General features: G+C 42.5%; 1 protein-coding gene across 1 annotated transcript; it reads right to left on the bottom strand.

The window, feature by feature from the left end:
* Positions 1-952: 952 nt before the first annotated feature.
* On the bottom strand, positions 953-6,150 carry LOC133777785 (probable inactive shikimate kinase like 2, chloroplastic). Its single transcript, XM_062217522.1, has 8 exons — positions 5,861-6,150; positions 4,937-5,127; positions 4,639-4,833; positions 4,114-4,175; positions 3,692-3,758; positions 3,485-3,603; positions 1,778-1,954; positions 953-1,338 (listed from the first exon to the last, which is right to left on the bottom strand). Exons 1-8 carry the CDS (start codon positions 6,104-6,106, stop codon positions 1,226-1,228), a joined length of 1,170 nt encoding a protein of 389 aa, XP_062073506.1. The 5' UTR covers positions 6,107-6,150; the 3' UTR covers positions 953-1,225.
* Between the last annotated feature and the right edge of the window lie 19,160 nt (positions 6,151-25,310).

The following is a 25,310-nucleotide window of genomic DNA, read 5'->3' as shown; positions in this document are numbered from 1 at the left end:
GTCAAAAAAATCCAAAAATCATGTCCAAATTTGTTCGAAATATAATATTTAGTGTGGTGGTGATGTTGTGAGGTGAGAGAGAGTGAAATAAGAGAGAGAGAGAGAGAGAGAGAGAGAGGGAAGAGAGAAGAGAGAAATGAGAAGTGAGGAGGAAGTGGAAAGGGCATTTTGGGTAAAGTGCCAAAAAATAGCATTATTTTGTAATTTTTAATATGCATAGCATTTTTTTGTAATTATAAAAATGATCAAGCATACAAATTGAAATTTCCCTTTAAAAACTTGTCAAAAAATAAAGCTCTTGTTGGATGTAATGGGAGAGAGAAAGAGAGCATTATTATTCAAAAATAAAAAGGAATGCAAGAGAACATTAAATAAAGTGAGATTGGTAGTAAAAATGACGTGGAATGTAAATACAAATTTGAAACTTATTAAAATAAAGGGTAAGAATGGAAATTAATGTGACCCCGAAAAGTTGGGAGGTCATTTGCTTACTATTTATAAAATAAAGACATTTGCTAACACTTAAATTGAGAACATGGATCATTTCATATAATTTCTCAATTATATTTTCAATTAGGTGATGTTTGAAGAGTTGGATAAGAAATATTTAAGAAAAAAATATATTAAATGAATGAGTTGATCATTTACTAACAATAAATTATACATAAAAAATATTAGATACAAAGTTGTAATTTCTTTTTATTATTAATTTCTTCAGTTGGATTCATTTTTTCTCTCATATTATAAATTTATCAAATTATCTAATCTTATCTACTCCTACCTTCTAAAGATGACCTTAATAATTTTAAATAATTACGTACTTTGCTTTTATTTTAGGTTGTTGATGTTTATCTGAATTTAGCCTATGTTTCAGAATATTTATATAGGGATGCAAACAGCTGTGTCCATTTTGGGCATTAACAAAATGAAAAAGTGCAAATTGTACAGTAGCTTTTTGTGGTGCAAGATAAACTTAGTTAATATTGCAAATTAATATTTGTGGTTAAATAATAATATAAAAAATATGTTGGTTCTTAAACAATTACTATGTATTTTGTGGAAAGGAAAGCTCAACTGTGCATATGGTAGATTTCCCAACTCAAGCCTTTTATCTTGGTGAACAATAACACCACTATAATGAGAAACAACTCTTTACATTTCACAACAAAGCTTAAGGGAACATATCACCAACAACAAAAATTGAACTGTTCATCTAAAAATTGGATTAAAATGTAGCAGGAGATACACCACCTCCAGCTGATGATGGATCCCAACCAGGAGGCTTAATGTTCGGCCAATCACCACGGCATCCTAACCGTATGTAGAGGCTCTTCTTACCTGCAAAATCAGCAAAATCACACGCAAGTAAAAAATGTGGGCCAGATATGACCCAACAAGCCTTCAAAAAAGCAAATATTATGAAAACATAATTAAGGTTGTTTTGTTCAAAAACCTTAACTATGAATACATAATAGTAACCACAAAATGGCAGATGAAGTTAAAAAGAGATGTTTTACTACAATTAAGGTTGTTCATAAACCAAAATATCAGTTTATAGAGTGCTCTACTTGACTTCAAAGTGATTCTTTACCTTTGTTTCAGTGTTTCATTAGAGTATGGAACTTCTGTTAATTGTCATATATTTGAATTATAAAAATTTGCTTGTTATTTCACTTCACCATATACTAGCAGTAGAGAACAAGAGAAACATGTATCACCGTGTCAAACTAACCAGTAAGCTATGAGAAATAATAGGTTTGTTTGGACTTTGGAGTACCTGGGAGCTTCTTGTCAGATAGAATTAATTGTTTGAGGGCACTCAGGCATGCCTGAGCCAAACTTTTGGCATAATCTGTATCCCAACCCTGGAACTTGACGACAACATCTGCTTTTGAGTAACCTGATCCACCATCTTGAACATGTTTCCTGGCTTCTTCTTTTGCTGAATCTTCATCTGCAAGAAAGTTAGCAGGGATTGCTGACAAAAATTATTACTTGCAACTGATGAGGATCAAGCTCATACATCTGGGTTTTCACGACAGTTTCTAAATTGAATACAAAAAGGAGTCCTTTTTCTAGAATGTCTACAAAACCCAGTAGAGTTGTGAGAAAATAGTAGAGATTTCCAGGAATGAATGAACATGATCTTTATTCAACAATGGTTTCAATCTTGAGATTGAAACCCTATAACATGTACAAGTTGATTCAAGAGACTTCCCTCTTCCAAAGTCACTCAGACTACTCTCTACAAACAAAACAACAAACTCAACCAAATAACAATCTACCAGCTACAAAACAAAACAAAAAATACAGAAGCTTAGCTTCTATATTTCCTCTTAACATAGATAAAACTGACCAATGGCTTATCAAGTTAAGTAATTCAAATTAAAATAACTCAATAACCATCTAAACAATCTCATTCAAGCATAATAGACAAGATTGAGGTACATCATTTGATCAGAATGCTCCGCAAATTGATCAAATGTTCTTTAGGGAAAAAGTGCAAAAAAATTTAGCACTTTCCATATTAAATTAGTTACAATTTAATAATGCATTCCTTGTGCTGCACCTCTATCCTCTCCACTTTCTGCTGAACATAAGCCAAGCTAAATGGAGTTCGTCTTCATATAAAGTAGGAGAGTTCCAGCTCATACCAATGGAAAACAGAAATAAGGCAACCTTATTCATTATGGCTTCCCATTTCCTTTAAAAAAATATTAAGGTACAAAATGTGGTGGCCTTGTACTATAATAACTGCACCAATATGGATTTGGGTACCTAGAATCCTTTCGGGTGCTGTTCTGGATTCTTAAAAGTTAAAAGGTGTGGGAAAAAAATCATATTATTTAGATAAATTCCTAGTTTAGAGATATTCTTGTAAAGCTGTCAAATTTCTCAATATTTGACAGCTATTCTTATTTTAGGAAACTCATTAGTAGGCTGATTCTTTTCTGTACACCAGTCATTTGATTCACACGGTTTGAGTAACCATATACTTGTATAAATATATGTTTATTGAATAGAAATAATATACCAGATTTTTCTCTATTATTTGTGACTAAAAGGTTTTTCAATATGTCGGATTACTTTAACCATTTTCCTAGTTCAATAGAACAATTCCCTAAAAATGCAACAAATATGCTCATAAATATTAAAAGAAGAGCAGAAAAGAGTAGGTGAAATACTCTTTGTTCCTTTTTTATCCAAGAACACAAGGTAGCAAACTCACAAGAAATTTGTGTCCTAGAATTATGTGCAATTCGTAGAAGCATTAACTCATCAATTGCCATCTAAGAAGACAATTTATTTGGTTGTTATATCATGGATTAGGGAAACAAGCAGAAGGTGACTTTATTGACAGAAGAAGGAAGGATCAAATTGCAGATTTGAGAAGTATAAAAATGTTGACAAAAAACAATTTCAGAAACAAGGAATGATAAGTACTGCTAGATGTCCCTTGTCTGAAAGGAATAAGGCAAGTTACCTATAGCTTCAGTTTGTGACAACCATACGGTAAATCCTGCATGCAGATGTCTCCATTTATCAGTCCTTCGAGCTGTTCCCTGCTGTCCTCCTAGTGTTGCAACAACAGTCCGAACATGACTGTAGACAAAAGAAAGATATGGTTATGTTTTCAACAGCAAAACAATCATACAACAAACCAACCAACAAACAATTTAATAGGCAGTACCTACTTAAACTTTCTAATATAGCACTTTCTGCTTCAGCTACAGAATCAGAGCTTTCAGAAAGAACCCCTGATATGGATTATGCCGGTTAGGTTAATACCATTTATGTCAACATATCTTTAGGAAATTAGATTTGTTTTTTATTAATATATTTATTTTTTGTCTTCATCATTAGCTTTATAGTTGCATTTCATCTAAAGCCAATGCTAAAATACAAATGGAAAACTGTAGAAGGTAACTACTGACTAGGTGACTATCTACATGTTATATAACATGTAGATAATCAGTAGATAGTCCCTTTATGCACCATAAGAATTCAGTAGTTCTACAGCCAGACTTGGTCACTTAGCTTCATACCTGTTATTAAACTGATTTCAAATGAGGCAAAAAGACAATAATTGATGGGCAGAGAATATGTACTCACATGAATCAATAGTTTGCTTGGCAAAATTTTCCAACAGCTCCTTCGTACTAAATGGTGTATACCTGAAAACCAATTCAATCTTCAATCAGAGGTAATTAAACAGTGAAATTATTTAGGCTTAACTTGTGTTGGGTTTACTTGCTAAGTACTGAGTTTTAACAGGAAAAGGGCACTTATTGATGATACACGACTACAATAAATGCATGTTGGAAACTTGAAAAGAAAATTACAGTAACCAGACTCTGGTGCAGACTGCAGAAAATCATGCACATAACAAACCAAATATAGAGACTCGTGGTGAGACTTACTTCTCTTGTAAGATGTAGATAGTTATAAATAATAATGAGCTAACTAAGTAATTTAAATGATCATGAAGGATTACAAACAACGAACAATAGACTGGTAAAAAAGAAATATAGATAATTAGATGGAACATTAAATTGAACATAGTAGAACAATGGCTAACATCCTTTTTTCTGATCGATGTAATGTGTAGTAATGTTATATAAAAAACTGAGAAGTTACCCAATACCCACTGCAAGTTCCTTAGCCACTTGCTGGTTGATATTTGTTGACTCCCCAACAATGTAGATTGAAGCTCCTTTCAGAAGTTGTGAAGATCCCACTGTCAAGGATTCCCAGGACTCCATAATGTCAGGCCATTTCAAATCTGGATCCTGCTTCTTCAAGATTACAACCAGTTGATCATCATCTATCAACCTGTTGAAAATAAAATTATTAATACTAATAATCACCCTAAACATGAGGAGTTCTATAAAAATTTACACAATTCATGCACTTAGGTTTTCAACTTTCAACTAACCAGATTGTTTCTGCAGGCTTTACTCTGTCGAACAAACGATTAGTTTCAATTAGTGTTGTAGGAGACCCCGAATTCAGTGCTCTGATCGTTAAAGAGGTTTCATTTGCATCCACAAAAACATCTTTGGAACTTCGAACATTTTGGTCCTTTAAATGTACCCTCAGTTCCACCTCAGAAGAATTATCAAAGAACTGCATATGTTTTTACAAGAATAGCATGAGTTAAATGAAACCAAAATAGTCAACCACAAGGGGACATAACTTGAACCCAAAACCGTTCCATAGTCTAGCTATGATTTTAGTGACTTTTCAGCAGAGTTGAAAGCCAATGGTCAATTAAGGAGTTGGACACTCCTCATCAGTTCTCGGATTAATACACATGGAAAGTTAAACAAAAAAGCCACAGAAAAACATTTGAACACACAAGCCGATTGTTGAGATAAAAGAAAATAGATAGTGAAAGTTACATCTCAATCCTGTCATTACCAAACAAACATTTTGGACAACAACAATAAACTTGATGAAAAAAAAATTACTGATGAGTTCAGAAAACCTATAACAAGGCACATTGGACACATGAGCATAAGCATGGACAATCCTAAAAAATGAATTAATAACAATAAAGTGATTAATTTTGAAGTATTAAAAACAATTCAATACTTTTGTCACCCAAGCAATAAAGTTAATAAATTGTTTTAGTTATGTAAACACACCGATTCGTTTTGGCAAATGGGTCATACAATGTCAATTGGTAACATCTGTAGACAATAATTAGAAGTTTCAGCATTTCATTCTCTTTAATAAACATTGCCTTACTAGCAAAAATGAGCAACGCAAAAAGCAAGGAGATAAGTAAAACAATAAAATTTGGACTATTTGTGAATGAAATTTTCTGGGCAACCAAATAGAGGGGAGGGATGATTACCTCGTAATTGTTGGTGGAAAGAGGGAGTGAGGAGAGACCGCGGGCGCGGGAGAAGCGAGGGTGGGAATTGTTGAAAGAGGCATTGCCGTTGGTGGTAAAAAAGCGAGGGGGATAAGGGTTTTTGGGTCTAAAAGAAGAAGAATGTTTGGGTTGGAGATGGGAAAGGGTGTTTGTATAGGTAGTAGCAGTAGTAGTGTTTGGGTTGTGGGAAAATTTTAATAAGCTCAGAGAAAAGGAAGTGGCCATTTGAAACTTGATAGGATTGGAATTGTTCGGATGTTTGGTAATTTTGTATATATCAGCACTATCCCCACTCTCTCTCTCTCTATAAATATATATTATTTATTTTAAATGAGAAATTTGACTATCCATGCATTAAATAGGGTACCATAACTAAAATACCCTACCCACTATAAATATATATATATATTTGATCTTAGTATCTTCCTTAGTTCCAAAAATATCATTGTCATTTGTTTTGCACTTTCTCTTTCTACTCTCTCAGATTCTCTCTATTCTCTCCCTCACTCTCTCGGTCCCGAAACCATAATCCCAAAATTCTTTCACTCTCATTTCGCATTCACTGTTGGAATCCAAGGGAATATGTGGGCATTGTCTTCCATGACCACGACCGCATATTAGTGGCAAGAAATCTCGACCGAAGTAGGCGGGTAGGCGAGAAAACTCAAGATATCGACGAAAGAACCCCAAAATAGGCAAAGGTGAGGGATTTACTTGTTTGTTTTGCAATAAATTTTCTGAACCTGATTTATTTGTTAATTTTTTTGTTCATTGAATAGATCGGGGCTGGGGAATGAAGAAATCTGAGTTTTTTTCGAGATTTTTATTCACATCGATAGAAATCGATAGGCCTCGATAGTATATGTTAGGCTCTAGGTTTGATTGTGCCTCGATAGAGTTAGATATATTCTGATTTTGCATTGCCTCAATAGACCTCAATAGGCCTCGACAGTAGTGCCTAGCATCAATATTGTTTGAGACCTCAATAGGCATCTATAATCCTCGATAGAATTAGGTATTTTCTAATTTTGCATGGACCTCGATAGGCTTCGATAGAATTAAGTATATTCTAATTTTACATGTACCTCGATAGATCTCGACAGGCCTCGATAGGCCTCGACAGTAATGGTCAGCATCAATATTGTGTGGTACCTCGACAGACCTCGATAGTTTATCTGCCGTTTGATTTTTTTAAACCTCGATGGGCCTCAACATGCCTCGATGGTCCTCGATGTTTACCAGATTGTTTAAAATATATTACTAATAGGTTTTTTTTTGTTTTTTTTTTCAAATGCCTGACCTTATTATACTGTTAGAGAAACACTTTCCTGGTCGTGTCACTTATAGGGGTAGTGCTTACTTAGACACCCTTATAGAGCAGTTTAGGAGGCATGGGCTTATTGAACGGGCAGAGGCATCCCGTTTGGACAGTTCTTTAAGGTAAAGCCCTTTAGTTTTTTTGGGGTTCTACTGCATCAGCTTATGTTGCGTAAGGTGGAAAGCAAGAAGCTTGAAGAGGGCTAGTTCTACTTGGGCAACACTCTTTGCAGATTTGGGATTGCAGAGTTTTCCCTAGTTACCTGTTGAATTTTGGGAACACACCATCCCCATATGAGTTGAGAGAGTATTAGAGGAGTTCATAGGGACATGCAGAAGCAATTGAAACATTATGAGGAGAAGAAGAAGGAGGGTTCAAGAAAAAAAACACATAAGGAGTCGAAGTATAGTTTCTATGGCTATGCCCCCGCACTTCTGTACTGGGCAAGCCATGATAGCTATTGGGAGTGAGTTCAGTGAGAATAGTGGGAACCAGATTCCCAGGATGCTTAATTGGGCTACGAATACCGATATCACTCTTTCGACAACTGAGTTGGTTCCTATGTTTGCCAAGCATCGAGTAAGTTCCAATTTATCTTGTTAAATGTCACAAATTAATTAATTAATGGTTTATTTTATTAAATTTTTTCTGACATATGTTATTGGAACATGTAGTTAGTGGTATTTTCCATGCTGAAGCCACGTCCTGGTGAGGTAGTTTACTACAATAACCTCCCAGACGTTGATTCCAGGTTATTCCCTGAGTTGGAATCCATTGTAGTGGAGGTTGTGACTGCAGCGGAGGAAAGAGCCCAAGAACGAGGCAAAGAAGCTGGCAGAGGTTGCAAAGGAAGCTTCTATTTTTTATGAGGATGTCCCGAGGGTTAAGGAAGGCACTTCACAAGCCTATGCACCTTCCTCTAGTCAGGTTACCCAACCTGATTATGAGCAGTTGATGCAGAGGCTCAAGAGGATTGAGGAGGGCCAGTCTGATTATGCCCAGAGGCTACAGAGGGTTGAGGAGGGCCAGACAACCTTACTTCAGAATCAGACTACGATCATGGTTCAGTTGGCGCAGCTGATTTTAGTGGTCTCAGATCGATCCACGAAACAGAGCCGACCCACCCACTTACAATCAGATACAGATTCTAATATCTTGCCTCATGACTACGAGCCCTGTGATCCACCTTCCACTCCACAAGCCCAAACATCTCTTGTTGCCAGTGACGCCGACAGTCCCAGTGTACGAGTACTACAGCCTGAGGAGGCAGCTGGCTGTAACGACCCAGATTTTCAAGACTCAATAATGCAGAAATATAAACGTTTTCATTTAACAAAATGTCTCAAAAAACCGTATAAAAAAAACTTTTTAAAAGTCATATGGTCATACTTAATATTTAATACAGACATAGTTTATGAAGAGTAAACTGAGCCTAGTTTATGAAAATAAAACAACATTTTCAAAAACAAAACAGCTTCTCAAAAGGTCGGTCCACATGTACATTCACAAGGTAGACTCCAGCGCTCACTGCTCTGCCTTGCCCTTGTTCTTACCTACAACAAGAAACAACTAGGTAAGCGAAAATGCTTAGTAAGTTCAACTTTAAAACAAAAGCATGCAAAGAAGACAGGTGGTCACTAACCAAGTTACTATCCATTGATAACTATAGCTCACAAAATTAGGGTTCCGGATCCATCCGGACCCTAAGCAATCAATTTCAAGAACGCAAAAGCGTCCTGGCAAACTTATGGTTATGTTTAATAACCAATGGCAAACTATTTCATATAAATCTCTGCACTCAGAAAATCCCAGAGCAAGCAGATATAATATATCACAATATAATTTGAGACCAACACTCGACAATTTCCAACAATTCGGGCGTATCACGCCTTCCAGCATAATTACTAATCTGTAAGAAAGAACTGAGTCTCAACACTAAGATCTAGCCAATAAATATCCCCATCAAGGGTAACTATCGAGTTACCTAGGGCATTGCTAGTTATCCAAGAGTAAATCCCTCACAATGGTAACCATCAATTTACCTAGGGCGTCACTACTTATCCAAGAGTAAATCCCTCACAAGGGTAACCATCAAGTTACCTAGGGCATTGCTACTATTCAAGAGTGTAATCGAAGTTACACGGGTTTACAGAGACTTCTATGTTAATTAGTGGTGCTGGTGAGTAGTTTGTTGGGGTTTTATGGCCTAATTAAAACTCAAATTCTTTGTAATCTCATTTTATTATCAATAAAAGAATAGAAATCATTTTTTGACTTGGTCAATCACTTTGCTCACATGTTTTATTTTCATGATTATTTGTTCAATATAAACTTCTATTAAACCTTGAGCATATAGCAAATCTTATTTATAGTGACGTAATCGCAGTGGAATATAAATATGATTATATGTTCAAAATAAGGTCCTAAGATTAGTGAGCGCACATGATTTACACTGACTTGCTAATCTACGATATGATCTACTTACACATTACAGTGTTATGTTCTTTCCAGAACATTAGCAAAGTAGATAAGATCGGATGTATTTTTGTAATGCCCTGGAATCCCTAATGCGGTTTAATGGCTGGATTAGTAGGCCGGGAGGGCCATAACTGTTTAATTATGCCATTAACTGATAATATGCATGTTTATGTGAATTATATTATAATATGATGGTATATGCATGTAAGTGGGTCCACATTTGATTATTAGGGTGTTTTGGTAATTTGGCCCGTTGAGGGCATATTTGTGTATTTTGGTGCATATTGTGAGTATTGGATGAGATCTCATTATTATGGAGATATATTCGAGCTATTCGGCATGAGACGGTCTTATATTGTGAATTAGCGGTTTTGTCATAACGGAGTCTTTTATTGGGATATTGAGTAATGAGAATGTTATTTGATGATAAATTGGGAGTTATTGAGATTAGGAAGAAATTCTGGAAGTTTTGGCTATAGTGTCCCCGGGGGTGTTTTCGGGACCCCGAGCACTAGGTTTTATTTGAGGTTACTTAAGCTTGAAGTAGCTTGTCAGATAGAACCGTACGTTAGAAAACCCTTTCTCTCTTCCCATTAGTTCATTTTACCGTTCAAGGCATTTTTGAAGAAATCTTGAGTTCTAGGAGTCGGAATTAAGCGAGGATCGAGGCATAGCGATCCTAGGAAAGATTAGAAGCTTCTTGACCGAAGGATTTGATGAGAAACAACCCAATCGAAGGTAATCTAAGTTTTAAGTTTTGAGTTTTTAGAGTTTCTAAGCTTAGAATTGGATTTGTGAATCGTTGAGTTTTTGGTTCGTTTGAGCATCGGGATTTGATGGGTTTGGATCATTTGGAAGTTTGGGAACTTTGAGTTTTGGATTTGGAAGTGTTTAGGTATGTTTTTGGGAGGTTTGGGATGAAGGAGATTGAGTTTTGGCTGGTTCTGGGTTGGGGGTCGTAGCCCTGTTCTTGGGCGTCGCGGCCCTAGCTCGAAGAAGCAGGTGGAGCATTTTGGCCTTGTTGGGTGTTGCGGCCCTTGCTCCTGTTGTGGCTGGGGGTTGTGGCTCTTGGGTGGTTTTGAGGCCATTTGAGTGTTTTGACCTCGGGAACTTAGTTTTAGGCCTCGGGATTGTTCCTATTATCCGGATTAATGGGGATTGACGTCCCGAAGGCTAGATCTTGGTTTGGGAACCATTGTTGTTCATTTTATTGATGGTATCCCATATTTGGTTATGACTAGATCACCGCTAAAGGACTAAAAGTCAGATCGTTCTCAAGGGTCGTTCTTTTATTCATTCTCGCTCGAATCATAGGTAAGAAAACTGTACCTTGTGTATATGACATTCATGATTGTTGTTGAGGCATGTTGGTTGATAAATATGGACATTGATTGCATATTAAATGCTTAGCAGAGGTTGCTTACTTGTGTATGGCACTGATTAGTCAGGGATGGCACTGGTCGCATATTATTGACCTGTGAGTCAGAAACGGCATAAGCGTCCTGAACGCAGGGTCGATTAAAGTTTAGATCTAATTGATATCAGCGTTGAATGACTCTAGAGCATTAATGCTGGACCGACCCTAAGGTTGATGAAACTTATAAGCGCTTGACTAGTCTAAGACTAGTTACTCAGAGTCAGGGCCAAAGGCCTAGGTGACAGCTTGTCACGTGGATAGGGAGTGGAATCCCATGGTTATGACTCTATGGTCATGAGGTAGGTTATGTTGGTGACTAGTCATCACGCACCTATCCTGTTTAAGCTAGTGCAAGGTTCACTTATTTGTAAAGCCCCGGTGACCCTAACGTCACATGGCTAGAGGGAACGGAACTCACCTTAGTGACTTTTGTGACTGTCACTCATCTATTTTGGACTGAGAGTCCTGAATGATGATTATGATCATTATTGATACTATATTCATGATATATTGTGTTTTCTTGCTGGGCTTTGGCTCATGGGTGCTATGTGGTGTAGGTAAAGGGAAAGAAAAGCTCACCCAGCCTTGAGTGGAGAGCTTAGGTGGTGCTGTGTACATATGCGGCCACTTGACCACAACGGCCAAGGAGTTCTCAGAGGAACTAGGGGGTTTACCCTATTTTTGCCGCTTAGGTCGGCGGGTTGTAAATTTAAACAGTAATGACCATTTTGAGTTATAAATAACTTGTAAAAGTTTTTGATGGGCCCATGAACAGTTTTATGCGTTAAATAAAATATATCATTTCCTTTTGATTGGTTTCCACCTTAGCCTGTTAATAACACTTAGAGGCATGTTTTTAACCAAAGGACTCGGGTAGCGAGTTAAATTTCTGGTTCACCGTAACTGCTCTGGGGTAACCAGGGCGTTACATATTTGTTACATCGGACTGGACCGATATTGACAGTTGATAAGATAAGTAAACATACCGTTATTATCTATTCTAGTCATATCATATAGTTGACCATAGGTCAATTCAATCTCAATTCTGAGTGGTTAGTATTCTAACTGATTGTATTATTTGAGTTCTTTGACTTGTTCGTTACCAGCTTACCCTACGAACTAACCCATACTTACATCTTGGGAACTCAGTAGTATAATTGAGTGGGAGTGTTAATCATAGATATGAACATCTATAGCTTCTGATGAAGAAGTGAAACGATGGTTTCCTTTTAGTTTGTTTCAAGGTGTTAAATGATAGAGATCTCATTTCAGTAATTAAATTAGTTTACTGAAATATCATTTACAAGGAACTAAGTGTTTTAAGGATAAAATACAATGAGGGGTAAAACAGTCTTTTAGTCCTATCTCATTGTAGATCGTCTATAGAGGATTGAGTGACAATTATGGTTGTAACAATGGATAATTAATATCGTATCTATATTTGTTATAGAGCGTTCTATGAATTCAAGAGTGCAATTCTGAGTCTATAGTGGAGTCACGAGGAACTAATAAGTTAGTAAATTTATTTGTTAGATTTATGATAACTTATTGGAGCTTGATTTCATAGGCCCATGGTCCCCATTGTACCTTGGATAAAATCATCTAGATAGTCTCAATTAATTGATTTAATTATCAATTAGAATTATCAAAGTTGACCAGGTCAATTTTGGATAGTTTCACAGAGTTATGTAATTTTGAGAAGAAAAGAGAAATTATGGCAGATTTATTAATTAAGATAAATTGGTATCTAAATTAATAAATAAGTTTAAATCAAGGTTCAAATTATAAATAATTAATTTGATAAATGATTTAAATAATTAAATCAATAGAAAATAATACAAGCCTTGATTTTAAGTCTAATTGGCTTATAATCACATGGGAAATTTCATGGGCCTAAAGCCCATGATAATTTCGACCTATGGCTTTAAAATAACTATTATTTTATTGATTTTTTAATTAAATTAAATGGGCTAATTGAGTCTATAAAAGAAGTGCTTAGAGAGAAGTCAGAGAGAGAAGTTTGATAAGTCACAAGTCAGATTTTCTGATAGTTTTAGATTATCTCTAAACATAAGTCATTTTCTAAGCCTCTTTGATTATTTTCTCTTCTTCTTTTCTATATTTATCTCATGTGTTGAGAGTTTCCCACACTAGTCTAGGTGATTCTAAGGATACATTGGAAGATTGTGAAGAAAATATAAGATCAGTTCAGTTTCTTGATAATACTCTGCGACAGAGAGGATACAAGAGTTAGAGAAACTGAAGGAATGACTTTTTAATTCTGCTGCGTATACTGTAAGTATTCTATTTCATTGTTTCTCTTTGAATTCAATTTTAAAAACATGTTTTAGGCCATCTCGTATTAATTTGTTTAATATTAGATATACATGAAAATAAATAAAGATCTTGTATAAAGTTTTCCTAACAACTGGCCTCAGAGCCTTTGGTAATCTTTATTTTCATGCATGAACATGTTTAAAATTGGATTATTTGATATGTTTGAATAATTGGATGGTTTTCATGTGGTTTATGAAGCATATTGATTTTATGTGAATTTTAGCAATATTTTAGGTTATTTTGTTGTGTTTTCTATGATATTAATTTTATATATGCTTTATTTTGTATAAAACATGTTAAAAATTAATTGGAAAATTATTTTGGTTTGAAAAATTGCACAAAAAAAAATTTCAAAAATTTTTGCCTGGCTGCCATGCGCTAGCGCACGCCCGCGCGTTACCCGCGCGCGCCCCACGCCACGCCCGTGCGCGCACCCACGCGCATGCCATGCGATGAACAGTACCCACGGGTACTGTTCATCCAATTTTTTTTTTTAAATTAAAGAAAAATAAAATTTGAGGAAATAAATTATTTTAATCAAAGCCAAAAATATCATATTTGTTTTGTATTTAAAATTGTTTTTTAAAAAGTAAGATATTTTTGTTAGTTGGGATTTAAATAATTATATATTTTCTACAAAGATTCAAATTCAAATTTAAAAATAGACTAACAACTTAAAATTTAAATCTTTTAATATATTAAAATATTAGAATTAAGATATCAAATATTTCAGATATTTTAATTTAAATTCTTGATTTTTTTATTAAATCTTTATTTGAAAATATAAATATCTTTTTATTCTATAGTTTTTAATATTTAAATTATTTGAAATTTGAATATTGTTAGTTAGATATTTTTATGGATATTTGAATTTGTTTAACTATTTTGAGATATTTTAGGATTGTTATATCTATTTATATTTTATTTTATTTTTTAATGGTTAAAATATTAGCTGTACGCCCTGGATTTCCCACGGGCTGTTTAGCAGGACGATCCTCGGACTAAACATGATTTAGCCCAAGGCTCCCATAGGCCAGAGGCTTTATCTTCAGGACGGGCCCTTTCTAGCTCGAGGGGATGGAGTTTCCTGCTCCTTCTTGTTGTTCCAGGAGCTGGGAACAACATCCGACGACCACTGAAGGATCAGCTCGGGTTATGGATTGCTCCGGTAGCGAGCTTCTCAGGAAGCTCTGACCCTATGGGAGGTCAACACGCAAGATAAACGTGCATAATCCTGCCATCACGTGTCCGATATCCCCCTGACTTCTCGGACACGCCGCAGGAACGTGCGTATTCAGACACCCACGGATGGGTTGGGCCGTGCGGCCCATTATCTCCTTCCATACTGATTAGACCACACTTGTGTGTCAGGTTTAGGAAGTAATCATGAATATCACAGACTTGATATGACAAATGGTAAGGTCACGGGATGACCTCCCTACCAATTTCCAGGTGCCTTCTCCTATAAATATGGAGACCCTGGGAATTGATAGGGGTTGGAAAAAATAGTCTTGTAAGAACTATATATTTTGTAAACCAATTACCCAGAAAAGATCAATAATATTGACTAGTGGAGTAGAAGGATTTTAACCTTCGAACCACTTAAAAAATGTGTTGAGGGTCACCTAGTTCTTCTCACAAAGATTTCATATCTGCGGCGGATCTACTTTTAAGTACTAATCTCTTTCTCTTCTTCTCTTAATTACCTGTTGCCGAAGAACCGCGTCAACAGTTTGGTGCTTTCATTGAGAGCAAGTCCAATTAGTACTACCACAAACATACAACTATGGTGACCACTCGATCCAAACATGGCAACGAGACAGAGCAGCATGATGGGCAGGAGGCCCACCATGTTGCCCTCCCCGAGGAGCAAGTTCCTGAAGTCCAGCAAAGGCCAGGAAAGCAGCCGGCCGGCCAAGACGACACTGGTAGTTCGACGCCCCGGCCGCCTAATCCGAATCCAGGTTATTATACTGCGGTGGAGATGGAGAATGCTCAACTGAGGAGCCAGCTAGCAGCAGCTGGTCAGCAAATTCAGGATATTCTGAGTCGACTACCCCCTCTCACAACCAACGGTAACGTTGGAGAGAGGCAAGGCGAGGCTCCTAAGTCTCGCCGGAGTAATCGATCCAGGTATAGCCGTTCGGGTAGACTCCCTGCAGCCAACTCCACCCCTTCATCACGCCATCAAGAGGCGAACTTCAGGGAAATGCCTCAGACCGAACCGCAGCAGTACAGCCGTTCGGTTAGGACATCAACCCCTAGCTCTCAGCCTTCCTCGAGGACACCCAGAAGAGATAGGGGAAATTCCCAAAGGAGGGCCGAGGAGATCCGGAGACGTCAGCCCGTCCCCGAAGAGCGTCCAGTTCCTCGTCCAGATCGCCCAGCGCGAAACCATCAAGCTGGCAGGGCCGAGAGGCCCCCACCAAATTTAGTCCGTCCAGACGGCACTAGGATCGCCTCTCCGGTCAGACATCCTCCCTCTCCCATCAGATATCCGTCTCCTCAAACCATCCGAGACATCCCGGCCTACATAAATAGTAGGAGAGACCCGCCATCGGCCGGGCCTTCCCGGCGCAGCAGGGTGCCGGGGGAAGGATCAGGTCGGAGCCGCCAAAGACGCACATCGAGCCTGTCCAGCAGGAGTCACTGGACCGGTAGTGCACGGAGTGATCTTTCGGGAGGAGACCTGCGACAGCGACTAAGTTCAGCACAAAGTCACCATAATACCCAGGGAGGCGACCTTCGAGATCGCCTCAACTCTCACAGAGAGGATCGAGTTAGGGATGGTAGCCAGGCCCGCTCAGTTGGGGTCCGATCCGAAGTACGTAATGGCGGGAATGCCCCAAATGACCTATCTCCAGATAGGAGGGGCAATAACCCGCCTAATATGTACAACGGGTCCGGAGCTGTTGAACAGCCCCGGAATAACCCAGGATCTCAGGACAAAACCTTAGAGCGCTTAACTTAAATGGAGGAGCTGATGAAGAAGCTCCTGTCAGAGAAAGAAAAAGACGAATATGATTCAGGGGATGAGATGGAGCTCTTCGCCCCCAACATAGCAGCAACGGCATACCCTTCTGGCTTTCGTATGCCTCACTTGTCAAAGTTCAACGGGGATGGAGACCCATCTGACCACTTAGGGATGTTCAACACCCTAATGATGGCTCATAACATCGGGCCAGAGCTTCGTTGCTTGATCTTTCCTTCCACCCTAACTGGACCTGCCAGGCAGTGGTTCAAACAAAGTAAAAGGCAGTCAATCAGCTCCTGGAAGACCTTTTCGGCTGACTTCAAGAGGGCATTCCGCGCCTCTCAGGCCGCCAGGGTCCAGGCCGACTCCCTAGCTAACGTGAGACAGCAACCTGGAGAAACGCTAAAAGCCTACTTGAGCAGATTTGCAAATGTCGCTGCTCGAGCCAGAGACGCCGACAACAGCTCCAAACTCATGGCTATGAGGACCGGGATCCTAGTAGGCGGAGATCTGTGGAAGGATATTCAAAGGAGGGGGGTCAGCTCAGTTATTGAATTCCTTAACAGAGCCCAAGAATGGATAAACTTGGAGGAAGCTGAAGCTTCAGCCGCGGGGACCAGCCAGGTCCTCGAGAAGCCCGCTGGGGCGGGAACAGAGATCGTAGTAGCGACTCCCGACGTCACGCAGAGCAACCAGCCCGGTGGCGGCAAAAGAAAAGGAAATGGTGAAAACGTCCAGCACGGTCAAAAGAAGAATAAGTCCGTGGATAAATTCAAGCCCGTGTTCACAGCGTATACCGAGCTCACCCAAACCAGAGAGAATATTTTCCTAGCCAACGCTACGCGAGTCCCCTGGAAAAGACCGGAGCCAATAAAGCACCCTAAGGGAAAGAGAGACGCTTCCAAATTCTGCCGTTTTCATAACGACGTCGGGCACAATACCGACGACTGCAGGCACCTCAAAGATGAAATCGAGACTCTCATCCGAGCAGGTCCGTTGGCGCAATACTCGCGGAACAGGGTCCCCACAGGTCGACCCGCTCCGGAGATCCCAGCCAGTCAACCTGGACCTCGAGTAGATCAGGACGTCCCTCCCCCCGTGGTCGAGGGAGAGATTTCCACCATCTCTGGAGGGCCACACATGGCTGGCACGAGCAGAGGCGCCCAGAAGAGGTACGTAAATGAGTTGAAGGCCCACAATGGAGGGGAGTTCGTCCCGGAACAGCGTCAATCAAAACAACAAAGGTTAGAGAAACAACCAGTCACTTTCACGGAGGAGGACGCGGGCCATGTCCAATTCCCTCATAACGATCCCTTGGTCGTAGCAGTCCAGCTCGCCAACCGGAGAGTAAGGAGGGTGTTAGTGGACAATGGGAGCTCGGTGAATCTCCTATTCCGTTCAACCTTAGAAAAAATGGGTCTGACCGTCTCCGAGCTAAAGGCAACCTCGATGATGCTATATGGTTTTTCAGGCGAAGGGTCAGCAGCGATAGGAACGATCGAGCTGGTGATCACCCTAGGCGACGAGTCCCGAACAGTGTCCAAACTGCTCGAATTCGTAGTCATTGACTGCTCCGCTGCCTACAATGCAATTTTGGGCCGACCAACGCTCGTTGCTTTCGAAGCCATCACATCCGTCCGGCACCTCGCCATGAAGTTCCCTACTTTGACAGGGGTCTGCACTATCAAGGGCGATCAGCTCGCTGCCAGGGAATGCTACAGCATTTCCATGAAGGGAAAATCTAAACCCGGGCAGGTGGCGATGGCCATTCAGGATGAAGAGGAATCGCAGGGACCCAAGGCGGCCCCTGAGATTGAAAAACCTCGGGTTTCCGAAGACGAAAAGCTCGCCTTAAGCGAGGACATTGACCCCCGAGTAGGCGAGGACAGGTCCGAGCTCCAAGCTATTGAAGATCTCGAGGAGGTAGGCATCGATGAACAAAACCCTTCACGGACGGTGAAGCTCGGAAAGAACCTCTGCGATAGAAGAAAGGCGGATCTGACCGCGTTTCTGAAAAAGAACCTAGACGTATTCGCATGGTCGCACGAGGACATGATAGGGATCAGTCTGAGCGTAATCATGCACACGCTCCACCTAGACAAAAGCGTCCCTGCAAAGTCTCAAAAGCAGAGGCGTTTAGGGACAACCCGAGCCGAGGCCCTTGAAGAAGAAGTGGCCCGGCTCAAAAAATGTGGCTTTATCCGCGAAGCCAGATTTCCCATTTGGGTTGCCAATCCCGTGTTAGTTCCAAAGCCCAATGGCAAGTGGCGGACCTGTATTGATTTTTCCGACCTGAATAAAGCCTGCCCCAAGGATTGCTTTCCGTTGCCGAGGATCGATCAACTGGTGGATGCCACGGCGGGGCACGAGCTCATGTCCTTCATGGACGCGTACTCGGGCTACAATCAGATCGCGATGAATCCAGCAGACCAGGATCACACCAGCTTCATGACCCCGACTAATGTCTATTGCTATAAGGTCATGCCGTTCGGTCTAAAGAACGCCGGAGCTACCTACCAAAGGCTGGTAAATAGAATGTTCGCGGATCAGATCGGGAAGAACATGGAAGTGTACGTCGATGATATGCTTGTCAAGTCAAAGACTGCCACCAACCACGTTGCCGACCTGGAAGAATGTTTTAACATACTGCGAGAATATGGCATGAGGCTCAATCCTCAGAAATGCACTTTCGGTGTCGCATCGGGGAAGTTCTTGGGTTTCATATTCAATACCCGAGGAATCGAGGCAAATCCCGACAAGATCAGGTCACTGCTCGAGCTTCCATCCCCCAGGTCGCGGAAAGATGTCCAAGGCCTCACAGGAAGGGTGGCGGCACTGAATCGGTTCATTTCCAAATCGACCGACAAGTGCCTGCCTTTCTACAACCTACTCCGCGGAAACAAGAAGTTCGAATGGACAGTAGAGTAGAGTGCGAGGGCGCATTCCTCGACCTAGCTGAGCCACCTGTGCTATCAAAGCCCAGGGTAGGAGAACCTCTTTTCCTCTACATGGCCGTGACTGAGGACGCAGCTAGTGCCGTTCTGGTGCGAGAAGAGGACCGGGCTCAGAAACCGGTTTATTACATCAGCAAGAGACTCCTCGGAGCTGAGTCAAGGTACCCGTTGATGGAAAAGCTGGCGTTCTGCCTAATCACGGCCTCGCGAAAACTCAGGCCATACTTCCAGTCCCACTCTGTACACGTCATGACCGATCAGCCTCTAAGGCAGGTTTTGCAAAAGCCTGAAGCCTCGGGACGCTTGCTAAAGTGGGCGGTCGAACTCAGTCAGTTCGAGATTTTCTATACTCCCCGAACTACCATAAAAAGTCAAGCCTTGGCCGACTTCGTGGCAGAATGCGCGGGATTCCGTGAGATCCCATCGGAAGATTCACAGCAGCTCACATCCTCAGGCTCATCGTGGAGGATCTTCGTTGATGGCTCATCTAACGAGAACGGCTCCGGGGCCGGAATCATTCTGATATCCCCAGAAGGACATAGATTCCATTCGGCGCTGAGATTCGGGTTCAAGGCGTCCAACAACGAGGCAGAGTACGAGGCCTTGTTAGCCGGACTTAGGATAGCTAGCGAGCTAAAGGCAAGCTCTGTCCAGTGCTTCAGCGACTCCCAGCTCGTGGTGAATCAGGTCTTAGGCGAGTATCAGGCGCGGGGTCCCAAGATGGCCTCTTATTTGGCTAAGGTAAAATCCGAATTGTCTACGTTTGGGCAAGGGTCGATCGAGCAGATACCTCGGGAGCATAACGCCAATGCAGATGCTCTCGCCAAGCTCGCCACCTCGGGGGAGGCAGAAACCCTGGGGTTGGTGCCAATTGAGTTCTTGGACAAACCAAGCATAGACGGAGATCGAGCGGATATTGAGATGATTGACATCAGGCCGACCTGGATGACTCCCATTGTTGAGTACCTCGTCGAGGGCAAGTTACCCGAAGGGCGCAACGACGTACGGCGAGTCCTTTATCAAGCTCCGAGATATACGCTAGTCGAGGGGGTGTTGTACCGACGTGGGCATTCATTACCTCTCCTCCGGTGTGTTCTTCCAAGTGAGGCGAAGGCCATCCTGCAGGAAGTTCATGACGGATTCTGCGGAGATCACACTGGGGGGCAAAGCCTGGCCTTGAAGATCCTTCGGCAGGGTTTTTACTGGCCGACTCTGTCCAAAGACTCGATCTCATACGTAAAAAAGTGCGACAAATGTCAGCGGTTCGCCGCGGTTGCACGAGCACCCCCGACCGAGCTAAAAATGATATCGTCTCCCTGGCCCTTCGCCATTTGGGGCATAGATCTAATAGGCGCCCTGCCCACCGGAAAGGGCGGGGTCCGTTACGCCGTGGTAGCCATTGACTACTTCACAAAGTGGGCCGAAGCAGAGCCGTTGGCGACAATAACATCGAAAAAGGTGCTAGACTTCATGGTTAAAAGCATCGTTTGTCGCTTCGGCCTACCCAAAAAGATCGTTTCCGACAATGGCACTCAATTTGACAGCGACCTGTTCACCGAATTTTGCGAAAAGAACGGAATTGTGAAAAGTTTCTCATCCGTGGCCTATCCCCAGGCGAACGGCCAGGTCGAAGCTGTCAATAAAACTCTGAAGGCAAGCCTCAAGAAGAGGCTAGATGAGGCAAAGGGGATCTGGCCAGAACAGCTCCCCCAAGTTCTGTGGGCCTATAGGACCTCACATCGGACCCCCACGGGTCACACTCCTTTCTCCCTAACCTTTGGAAGTGAAGCGGTCCTCCCCGTGGAGGTAAAGGTCCTATCGCACAGGGTCCGGTCCTACGAACAGAACAAGAACCACGAGCTCCTATGCCACTCCTTAGACTTGATGGATGAGAGGCGAGAGGATTCACAACTCCAGCTCGCCCATTATCAACAGAAAATCACTCGCTACTTCAACGCTAAGGTCAAAAGACGTGCCTTTAGCGTCGGCGATTTGGTCTTGAGGAGAGTTTTCCTGGCTGGGAAAGATCCCAAAGATGGGGTTCTGGGACCAAGCTGGGAAGGTCCATACCAGGTCATCGAAGTCATCAAAGAAGGGACGTATAAATTAGCTCGACTTGGTGGAGGGGCGGTCCCGCGGACTTGGAATGCAATCCACCTAAAGAAATATTATCAATAAACATGTGTAAGACCTAGAAGGTCACCTCCCATGTATAAATAAAAATCAAATGTTTCTCGTTATTTGCAAGGGTAATTTTAAAGTAACAACGAAAGACCCTTTCCCAGTTACTTGGGGGGCATATGGTACCCGGATATATCCAGGTCTCCTTAACGACATAGGTGTTAATTTTTATCTATGGATAAGAGTTATCACAAACTAAGTCCTATCCTGGTCTTAACCAGGTCATAAAACTTAGAAGTTAGCTAAAATTTGTTGACCGAGGTTCTTCTTTAAAGAGCCCGGGATACGGATAAAAGTTGACGCGATCTGAGTTTTTTCAAAATAAGCTCCTGGTCTTAACCAGGTCATAAAACTTAGAAGTTAGCTAAAATTTGTTGACCGAGGTTCTTCTTTAAAGAGCCCGGGATACGGATAAAAGTTGACGCGATCTGAGTTTTTTCAAAATAAGCTCCTGGTCTTAACCAGGTCATAAAACTTAGAAGTTAGCTAAAATTTGTTGACCGAGGTTCTTCCTTAAAGAGCCCGGGATACGGATAAAAGTTGACACGAACTAAGTTTTTTCAAAATAAGTTCCTGGTCTTAACCAGGTCATAAAATTTAGAAGTTAGCTAAAATTTGTTGACCGAGGTTCTTCCTTAAAGAGCCCGGGATACGGATAAAAGTTGACACGAACTAAGTTTTTTCAAAATAAGTTCCTGGTCTTAACCAGGTCATAAAACTTAGAAGTTAGCTAAAATTTGTTGACCGAGGTTCTTCTTTAAAAAGCCCGGGATACGGATAAAAGTTGACGCGATCTGAGTTTTTTTCAAAATAAGCTCCTGGTCTTAACCAGGTCAGAAAACTTAGGAGTGAACTAGAAAATTGTTGAACGCGGATCTTATTTAAAGAGCCCGGGATACGGATAAAGTTAACTCGAACTACGTTCATAAAAATAAAGAGATAAATTATGACCAAATACATGAAAATATATATGTAAAAATGGTTGAGCAAATTGTCTCGAGGCGGAAACGCCTCACATAAAAAAGAGAATTACAATAAAAAAAAAAGAGTTCAAAATACGAAAACAAGAAGCATCCTAAGCCCCATCAGCTGGCCCTTTGGAGGTCGCGGTCTCACCCTGCTCCGCCGCGGCAGAGGCCTCTCCAGTCTCCGATGGAGGAGCCTCCTTATTCAGGCGGGCTTGAAGCCGCGGCAACAGGAATGCCCAGAGGTCCGGCGGCATGAAGGAGAAGTCCGCGTCCGGATTGTGGGACCAGCAGTGATAGAATAGGTCCTGTAAGGACTGCTCCGACACGACCCGCTCGTCTTTCAGGGCGGTCTGGGAGGTCTGGACTTCGGCCTTCGCCACCTCGAGGTCTGCCCGCGATGCGGCCAGGGAGTTTTTAAGCTCTAGGTTCTCGGAGTGAAGCTTCTCTAGCTCGGATGCGGCCAGGGAGCGTTTAAGCTCTTGGTTCTCCGAGCGGACCTTCTCTAGCTCGGCTTTTGAGGCCGCCAAGGCGTCTCTCGCCTCCTGAGACTCCTGGAGGGCAGTCTGGCGATCTGCTTCCAAACCCTCGAGCTGGGCCTTGGTCCTAACGATGCCTCTATAGGCGGCAGCCATGCCCTGCAAGAAAAGAGTGATAAATTAGCAAACTGGAAGGAGAAAGGCGGCGTGTGAGTGTCAAAGCCTTAAAAGAAGGGGGCACTTTACCGTTAAAGTCATGTCCATAGCGGACTCTATAACTCGGACCGGGCTCGTTGTTTCGATGGCCCGGAGCTCCTTCTCCCTGATATTGTAATAGTGGCTGACGGCGTAGCTGGCCGATTCGTACACCGTACCCCGGAATGCTTCGGGCATCTTCTCCAAAGCCCGGGGGTCGACCGGGATACGCACGTCCGGGGCTGCCGCGGCCAGATTCCCGACCTCTATTACCCCGTCCTGGGCGGCCAGTGGAGATCATTGGGGTGGCGGATGCATGAGTCCTGTCCTGGCGACAGGGAGGTTCGCCCCCGCGACCTGGGATGACGGGTCTCTCTCCTTCTCCGTAGCTGGGGATTTGGTGGAGACCCCGGTCGAGCTCTTGGACTCGCGAAGCCTCTTTAACCTCGGCCCCGCTGGGGGATTCCCACCAAACACAACGCCTCGCAGACTATTCCCGGGCTGAGACATCTCTTCTGCCAAAGAGCAAAAAACACGGTTATCAGCAATCATACAGAAATAAAGGAAATAAGAAAGCAAATACTAAGGGAGCCCTACCCCCCGAGCTGGAAGAGCCTAGGACGATTATCTCACGAACTGGCGAAGGTTCTAGGTCCGGTTCTGAATCGGGGCTGGACTCTTCTACGTACTGCCTAATCCCCGGAGCGTAGACGCCCCTCTGGAGCGCAGGCCACGTGCGTAAATTGGTCCCGTACTCCTCAAAAATGGCCGACCTAAAGGCTAGGGTATTATCTACTACTACGGTACCCTTGGGCCGACTCTCTTGGTTGTCCAGCACGAGCTGGTCAACGCAGTGGAGCAGAAGCGTGTCCAGGTCCGGATTCCTTGGGTGACGATGGACGAGCTGCCTAGGGTTGAACCTAACCAGCCGGGGGTCTGCAGTGGCCCTATCTACGTTCTTAAATAAGTAAAAGTTACCTTGACCGGAAGGACCCGCGGCTGCTCCGGATTGGGCCCTCTCCTCGATCATCCCCTGGGCGACCTCCAAGCTCCTCTTCCTGTTCCTCACCAGAGGAACTTCCTCACCTTCTTCCTTGCCTTCGTCATCTGCGACCTCCTCTGCGACGATCGGCCTGTTGTCGCGGGCTGGGGGAGGCCCCCGGGGCCTTTTCAAATTCAAAGTCTGATTTGGGAAAATCAGCTTGCAGAATACCATCGTCTCGTCCGTCACGAGCACGCGGTAGTCTTTCTCACTGGGAGGCAGGTTCGCCAGTGTGTCGTATTGACCCCCGAGGGTCACGGACTTTTCGGTCCTCGAGTAGATGGCTGCAAGGTTGGTTGAAATCAGAATTGGAATAAGGGACGAGCTAAAATAAGATAACCGTTAAAAGGCGAGCTAAATGGAGGATTACTTACGAGGGCGGTTGAAATAATGATGATCGCAGTTTCGGAACCCAGTAGACATAAAAAACTGGTCTTTGAAGTCGTTTGGATGGCTCGGCAGCTCGATCACTGCTGCTGTGTTAGGGAAGCGGGTTAAGTAATAGAACCCGTCGCCTCGCCCCCGCTGGTCCGGGCTGGCTTTGAGGCAGAAGAAATACAAGATATCAGCAGGAGTGGGGACCTCCCACTCATGCTTTTGGAACAAATACCTCAGTCCCGCCAGCAGACGGTAGGAATTGGGGGGGAGCTGAAATGGGGCCAACCCCACGTAGTTCAGAAAATCAGCAAAATACTGATCCAGGGGGAGGAAGGCCCCTGCCTTGAAGTGTTCCCCGCTCCAGGCCGCGAACGACTCGTCGAGCGGCGTGCAGCTCCTCTCCCCATCTGCAGCAGGTCGGGCGATCACGGAGGTCTTCCCCAGAGGAATGTTGTGGTTAAGGAAGATTTTGGTGATCTTTGCCTGGCTGGTTATCTTCGAGACGATTCTCTCCGCCTTGAAAAACGCGTCAGGAGCCACCTCGGCCTGCTTCTCCACCACCGGTCCAAAGTGAGGAATTGGCGAGCTGGTCACCACCGCCTTTCCTTTATCCTTCTGGGAGGCCGAACTTCCCACATTCTTCTGTGGCAGATTTCTCTTTGGAGCCATCTGGTCGCCTATCGAACAAAAGAAAACACTTTAGAAAAGGCG

The sequence above is a fragment of the Humulus lupulus genome, chromosome 5 (genome assembly GCF_963169125.1).
Source record: "Humulus lupulus chromosome 5, drHumLupu1.1, whole genome shotgun sequence".
Classification (NCBI taxonomy): Eukaryota; Viridiplantae; Streptophyta; class Magnoliopsida; order Rosales; family Cannabaceae; genus Humulus; species Humulus lupulus.
Note: the sequence above shows the minus strand (reverse complement) of the source record. Positions and strands in the feature narration are given on the sequence as shown.

Bases quoted from the DNA above. Each gene is read 5' to 3' on its own strand.
- LOC133777785 (XM_062217522.1), bottom strand. From the start codon at position 6,106: ATGGCCACTTCCTTTTCTCTGAGCTTATTAAAATTTTCCCACAACCCA. The intron at 4,834-4,936 runs GTTAGTTGAAAG...TATTTTCAACAG, and splicing joins AAGCCTGCAGAAACAATCTG to GTTGATAGATGATGATCAAC. The intron at 4,176-4,638 runs GTAACTTCTCAG...ATTGGTTTTCAG, and splicing joins GAACTTGCAGTGGGTATTGG to GTATACACCATTTAGTACGA.